The sequence below is a fragment of the Monopterus albus genome, unplaced genomic scaffold (assembly GCF_001952655.1).
Source record: "Monopterus albus unplaced genomic scaffold, M_albus_1.0 scaffold92.1, whole genome shotgun sequence".
NCBI lineage: Eukaryota > Metazoa > Chordata > Actinopteri > Synbranchiformes > Synbranchidae > Monopterus > Monopterus albus.
The window spans coordinates 1,555,690-1,563,293 of record NW_018127972.1 but is presented as its reverse complement, the minus strand read 5'-3'; the positions used below and the strand labels follow the sequence as shown (position 1 = coordinate 1,563,293).

The window sequence follows — 7,604 nt, the reverse complement described above, 5'->3', positions numbered from 1 at the left end:
TTTGTTGGAAAGCTTTACTGCCACTGAAGAAAGAAATTATACAATGGCAGTTGCAGATGTAATAGCTGCTGCTTCCACAGTGACGGCTATCATCACTGTGGCTGTGGAGAAACTGGAATTTATAGTCCTACACATGAAAATTTGTTTTCCAGAGTCAGTAAATAGTCTGTTTCAGGCGGTATTAGAGCAGCTGCTATTCATGCTGCAGGCTTTGCTGCACCTATTAATCTGCTTTTCCAAAAATGAGATCACAGTTTGTACTCTATACAGTGGCAGTTGTAAGATGTCAGTGTTGATACCAAACGAGGTTATACTGATATTAAACTCATGCTTTACCTTCAATGATCCCCCACTTTGTTTTACGGCCCAGCACTTTGTTTCCATTCACCTGATGTTCTTTGTCAGTCCCAACCACAGCAAAGGGAATGTTTTCCTGGACACATGATGAGTCAGGCTCATTTGAAGAATGATTCATCCATTATAGCACACAAGAACAAATGTATCAGCACACTGTGACCAAATAACTGCAGGTGCTAATCTCTGCACAGCCGGAACAATTAGCATACATTATACTGTAGTATAATACTGTAGTGCAACAGAAGGTTACATCACATCAAATCACGAGTTTTTCAACTATGGCATTTGATTTTTAACTATAACATTTTGCAGTTTGATTTTTCCCGACTTCTGGGAGTAACTTGATTTTATAAATGCTCATGTAAACAAAACAGTTACCTTTCTCACATTTTAGTTCAGGAATTGAGAGACATGTGAATATGACCACTTCCCATTGAGGGTCATTGCACTCTGGGTCACCTGTCACTTGAGATTTCAAGTTTCACACAACCTATCTCTAGTATGAAGACAAGCAATAAACCAGATGAATTCTAAATAACAGTAGTGGAGTCATTACCCTAATCCTGTTGTTGAGAATATGATCCTCTGGGTCTTCATCATATTCTTTCTGGGGGTAAACATGAATCCCATTGGCTACCAAGTCGTGTCTTATCTGTCAAAAGGTCAAAAGTTGCACACAGGTTAAACAGGTCAGGTTAACTGAAGGAAGGCTATCGTTTAATTTTCCAGGTGATGCAATGACCAGAATTAGCAACATTGTGACAGCTAGGTGTTTTCCTGCCCTTGAAATGTGCTTTGCTCATCTGTGTGGTATTTGTGCCCAGTGAAGAGCACAGTGTGCAAAGGTGAAAGGAACGGAACAAACACGTGGGAGATTCAGTTTCTAGTGCAATGTCAGTCTGCTGCCACTTTGCATTTGGTGCACTTGACTTGTGCAGAAAAAGTAGAGCCTCATGTGATAAAGCAGGAACTCTGAAGGCTGAGCATATATGCATGATACATCCTCTAGAGGAAAAGAGAGTGAAAGGAAACAGGCTTTAGTTCCACATGTGTTCCCTCACCCTCTCTTTGAACTCCTGCCTTTCCTCAATGGTGAGTGTGTCAGCTTTGGCGATGACAGGTACGATGCTTACTATCTTCCCCAACCTCTTCATGAACTCAACATCGATTGGGCGTAACCTGGAAACAGACACAGATCTCTGGTCAGTTTCGACAACGATGGAGGTTAGAATAGTAATACCGTTGAAGACTATGGACACATAGCCAATACTTAGAGAATATTTGCTATTAGATTATATTCGTTGTTGTTTTTGGTCTTTTCATGGGATCTACTGATATTGATTTAAAACGAAATACCTCTTTTAAGCTTCTGGAGCTTCTAAAGTGTTTAAGAGCAATTTCAGCATGATGCTGAAGCCAGGAGTGAATAAGTACTGACCTGTGTCCAGTGGCAGGAAGGAAGTAGATGCAGCAGTGGACTCTGCTGTCAGGTATTCTCCTCTTGCGGTTGACACACAGTTCCTCTCTCAAATACTTCTCATACTGCTCATTGATGTACTTCACTATGGGCTCCCAGCTGGAGAGAGAACAGAGGGTAGAAAAGACTTGATCAGTGACTGGAACATTCTTTACACTGGCATCATTCTATGTTTTTCTTATTATCAACAAATCCCATGAAAAGACCAAAGCCAACTGAAGAATACATTTCTGAAGAAACTGTGTGTGTGCTTGGATGTGCCGCCACTGCTACAGCTACTGCTTTTGATTATGAGAGCACAGTACTACCCATCACCTGTGACAACTCCCAGAAATAAACTCTGTTATTAAGAAGAAATGCAATTGCCTATAAACTAAAATTATATGAAAGCAGAAGACTATGTTCAGGAAACCGCCAACTCTTATCTGAACAGAGCTGTCAGGAAATGTTAACGGAAACTGAACACTGAGCCTGCTGATTATGAGATTGCCCTACTAAAGACAGAGCCAACAAAACCTACAGAAAAAGCCATGTCTCTAGCTTTTAGCTGTGTCGGCAGTTCTATTTGACCATAAGAATATATTATGTGGATAGATCATGTTAAAATTAAAGGAGGATTATATTTGCAGTTCTTATGCCAGTGAAGAACAAAAACAGGTACAAGCAATAATGCCATATGCAATTATAAAATGGCTAAGTTTGGAAAGATACAAAGTAAAAAACCACAGAAAGAAGCTTTAATCAGTAAACGATTAATTTGGGATTGAGATTATTTCAATTCAAATTGCTACATAGATTACATTACTCTAAACCTAAACTTCATAAGATGTTCAATTAAGATTCCCCTGTATGTGATAGATGTTGGACAGCAGGCACTGCTTTTTCTCAGTCTTTTTGGTACTGTCAAGCTCTTTTTCATTTCGGGTCTAATATATTTAATTGGTTCTCAGGCTTAATGAAATACTCTATGTTGCCAACAATGAGTGGAAACTTGACAAAGTGTTGGCGATCACATAAGGGCAAATGTAGACCTGTGTGAACCAGCCAGTCTTGTGGAACCTGAAAGATGTGTGCATTTGTGTCAGCCAACCATTTTGACTAGTACTGTATATAAAACTTTGATAACTCAACTCTGATTAGTTGAAACTCGACTCAGACTTGAACACTGAAAGACTCGAGACTCAACCAGGACTTGAATATTGAGGGCTTGAGAGTCAACTTAAACACTGGGAATTTGAATGCAACACTGCTGAGTACTTTGCTGAAAGGATATATACCAAAATGTGTAATTTCCTACCTGGATAATCTGACGTGGATATAAAACCCCTTAAATTAAAAATTACTCATCTCTCTCCAACATAACAGAGTACATACAACACATGCCCCCATTTCCTAATTCTTTATGACTGCACCGACTGCAAGTACTGTAAATAAACATTAAACTTCATTAATTTATGGTTTGGATTTGTTTATTTGCAATAAATTTTGTAGCCGGTCCTGGAAAGCACGACCTGCTTTCCTGCCTCCTTCTGTCCTTTCTCATCTCCACCCTCCCGCCACTCACCAGTTCTCATTGTTGATCTGATCTCCAAATCCCGGAGTGTCGATCACTGTCAGCTTCATCTTCACCCCCTTCTCCTCAATCACTAGACAGAGAAAGACCGAGAGGGAGGGGTTACATGTGTGGTGGTCTACAGCTATCTGGCATGGCTGAGTGATTTACTGTTAAAAAAAAACAATCCAGAAAAACCTCCAGCTCACATGTCAAATTTGTGGACAGTGTGCACCCATAAAAGAACTTTTGCAATTGAATGTACAGTGGTGTGAAAAAGTGTTTGCCCCCTTACTGATTTCTTATCTTTTTGCATGTTTGTCACACTGTAATGTTTCAGATCGTCAAACAAATTTATATATTAGTCAAAGATAACACAAGTAAACACATCATGCAGGTTTTAAATGAAGGTTTTTATTATTAAGGGAAAACAAAATCCAAAACTATATAGCCCTGTGTGAAAAAGTGTTTGCCCCCTAAACCTAATAACTGGTTGGGCCACCCTTAGCAGCAACAACTGCAATCAAGCATTTTAAAAGGTTATAAAGCCATTTCTAAAGCTTTGGGACTGCAGCGAACCACAGTGAGAGCCATTATCCACAAATGGCGAAAACATGGAACAGTGGAGAACCTTCCCAGGAGTGGCCGGCCGACCAAAATTACCCCAAGAGCGCAGCGACAACTCATCCAAGAGGTCACAAAAGACCCCACAACAACATCCAAAGAACTGCAGGCCTCACTTGCCTCAGTTAAGGTGAGTGTTCATGACTCCACCATAAGAAAGAGACTGGGCAAAAATGGTTTGCATGGCAGAGTTCCAAGACGAAAACCACTGCTGAGCAAAAAGAACATAAAGGCTCGTCTCAGTTTTGCCAGAAAACATCTTGATGATCCCCAAGACTTTTGGGATAATACTCTGTGGACAGACGAGACAAAAGTTGAACTTTTTGGAAGGTGTGTGTCCCATTATGTGTGGCGTAAAAGTAACACCGCATTTCAGAAAAAGAACATCATACCAACAGTAAAATATGGTGGTGGTAGTGTGATGGTCTGGGGCTGTTTTGCTGCTTCAGGCCCTGGAAGACTTGCTGTGATAAGTGGAACCATGAATTCTGCTGTGTACCAACATATCCTGAAGGAGAATGTCCGGCCATCTGTTTGTGGCCTCAAGCTGAAGCGAACTTGGGTTCTGCAGCAGGACAATGATCCAAAGCACACCAGCAAGTCCACTTCTGAATGGCTGAAGAAAAACAAAATGAAGACTTTGGAGTGGCCTAGTCAAAGTCCTGACCTGAATCCAATTGAGATGCTGTGGCATGACCTTAAAAAGGCGGTTCATGCCCGAAAACCCTCCAATGTGGCTGACTTACAACAATTCTGCCAAGATGAGTGGGCCAAAATTCCTCCACAGCGCTGTAAAAGACTCATGGCAAGTTATCGAAAATGCTTGATTGCAGTTGTTGCTGCTAAGGGTGGCCCAACCAGTTATTAGGTTTAGGGGGCAAACACTTGTTCACACAGGGCTATATAGTTTTGGATTTTGTTTTCCCTTAATAATAAAAACCTTCATTTAAAAACTGCATGATGTGTTTACTTGTGTTATCTTTGACTAATATATAAATTTGTTTGACGATCTGAAACATTACAGTGTGACAAACATGCAAAAAGATAAGAAATCAGTAAGGGGGCAAACACTTTTTCACACCACTGTAGATGGTTATTGTTATAATGGCTGAGACAGATTTCACAGTAGAGAAATGGGAGAAGCCATTTAAGAAAATTTCATTTTAATTAGAAATTATGTAAAATAATTATATTACATCTTACATTTTCAAAAATGCATCACAGACTAGGAGAATATATGCACTATACTGTATATGACAATAACACAGAAGCAATAAGAGGAAGGGGGTTAGATAGATATATAGATACTTTATTACAGACTCAAGGTCCAGATGTATAAATGCTAAAAACAATCAGCAATCAGGGGATTTAAGGGGAATTCAAAATAAAGACAGACTGCAGCAGAGACACTAAACTGTATGCACTAATTTAAAAAAAAAAAGTTTGCGCCAAGTGTTTCTCAATTAATCATGTGTCAGTAGTCAGTGATGTGTACTGAAGGGAGTGGAAGCAGTTTGTAATGCACAGCGTCATGTATTCTAGGACACCTGTAGGGCTGAGGCTGGTTTGAATGGTACTTATTACCGTTATTTTCAGGATAATATTTTGATTTTGTTTCATCTATTTGTCCTTCTGTTTGTTTTAATTTCATCCTACTACTCTGATCCCCAATTTTTCGCATATTTCTTTGACCATGCTGATATAAAAATTTGCCTTTTCATCACACCATGTAAGCAGAGCAGAGCTCACACACATGCTGTCGACTCTTTCTTTCTTGAGATGTTGCAAAAAGTCATTGCCGCTCTTTGGGGCTTTGTTTTTTTTTTTGAAAAAGAAAAAACAGGCATCAAATGTGACCCAGTACAGCGTTGTGGCTCAGTCACATGTTTCTAATGAGTGCGAGCCTCCCACGATGTGCAAGTGAGATGTTATTGTACTTTCAGAGTAGACAAAGTAAGTTTTATGCTTTTGTCCAGTGGTGCTACAACAGCCTTCACCTTTTGTTAATGCAGCATTATTAGATTGTTGTATGTAATAGTTTGGAACCACAACCTGATCCAGTATTTGGATCAAGAAGCTCCTGAAAAATACAATGTGATTAATTTCAGATTCAATATGTCAGAACATTTATCATTTGTCATTAATGAACATTTGCTGAAGGTAAATATAAGTCAGGAAGGGCATCCGGCGTAAAACACGTGCCAAATGTCAACATGCAAGTCGTCACTGTGACGATTCGCTGTGGCGATCCCTAAACAGGAAAAGCTGAAAGTGACTTTACTGAAGGTAAATAAAAGTATCAGATCGGAATCAGTATTGAAAAATACTTATTAAAGGAAACTGATCGGAATTGGGGCCAAAAAAAAAAAAAAAAAACTGGACCAGAACATCTCTAGCTTTTAGTAAACCTGTTTTTAGTTAAGGTTTTAGAAAGGATCTCAGATTTTCTTTGACACTTACATTTAATCCACAATGCAGTTTACAAGTGCTGGATGTACCAGGTTGTGCAACTACCATTAACTCCCAAATTCTGCAGTGAGGCAGTACAGTCAGCATGAGAAATACTGTGGCGTTAGTTAACTCTAAAAGGGAATTTTCTACTATAAAGATTTTTCCAGAGAGCTTGGTAGCTGGTGGTGATGAGGCTGTAAATGTATTTCAGTTTGTCCCTAAATTTATAGTAGTAAATATAAAAACTTGCTGGAAAGGTCTGTGTGAGAGAAGGAGTGTAGAATGACCATTTAGTGCATGGTAAACAGCTAAATTCTGTTCTGCTTCACATAGGATTAGAAATTTAAAGAGGAAAACAGATCTAAAATCCAGTTTCTTTCTGACAGGCCTGACATGTGGAGGGAAGCCTCACTTCCTTACCGCCTCATCATACCACCTTGATTTCACAAACTTGCTCTTTGACCAGAAGTAACAGACCTAAAGTTGTTGTCCATTTATTACTGTGGTCCAGAGAGAGCATGCTTCCTAATGATTTCTGCAAACCCTTTGACCTTTTGTCTGTGGGCCACAGTCAGATCTGGATTCCCCACTGAACAACACATCTAAAAACATAATGTCCAGGTTTCCACATAATCAGTTTTGTATTTTTATTGAGATTTAAAGACCTCTGATCTCTGATCGACCCTCCATCTAGCGTCACCATCAAGTCACAATTTCCACTTGTGCGGTAATATGACCCCCTCTTTGAACCGCCACCTTATTGTGGTGGAGGGGTTTGAGTACCCGAGTGATCCTAGGAGCTATGTTGTCGGGGGCTATATGTCCCTGGTAGGGTCTCCCAAGGCAAACAGGTCCTGGGTGACGGGTCAGACTAAGAGTGGTTCAAAAGCCCTTTATGAATAGATTAAAATCAAGGACCGTGACGTTGCCCGGCATGGCGCAGCCAGGGCCCCACCCTGGAGCCAGGCCAGGGCTTGGGGCTTGAATGCGGGTGGCCGGGCCTCCCCTCACGAGGCCCGGCCGGGTTTAGCCCGAACGAGCGACGTGGGGACGTCCTCCCGTGGGCCCAGCACCTGCAGGAGGATCCGTAAGGGGCCGGTGCATAGTGGATTGGGGAGCAGTCGAAGGCAGGGGGCCCAACGA

At 40.7% G+C, this 7,604-nt stretch overlaps 1 protein-coding gene across 4 annotated transcripts in view; it reads right to left on the bottom strand.

Annotated features, from left to right (window-relative positions):
• The window catches only part of septin12 (septin 12), an 89,633-nt gene that overhangs the window by 5,385 nt on the left and 76,644 nt on the right, over positions 1–7,604 (bottom strand). For all 4 annotated transcript variants that reach the window (XM_020608265.1, XM_020608267.1, XM_020608266.1 and 1 more), the window contains 5 exons: positions 3,399–3,480; positions 1,796–1,933; positions 1,419–1,536; positions 914–1,009; positions 337–433 (listed from right to left, as the gene is read on the bottom strand). In XM_020608265.1, the coding sequence (XP_020463921.1) occupies positions 337–433; positions 914–1,009; positions 1,419–1,536; positions 1,796–1,933; positions 3,399–3,480 (531 nt within the window). The remainder of the gene's footprint in view (positions 1–336; positions 434–913; positions 1,010–1,418; positions 1,537–1,795; positions 1,934–3,398; positions 3,481–7,604) is intronic.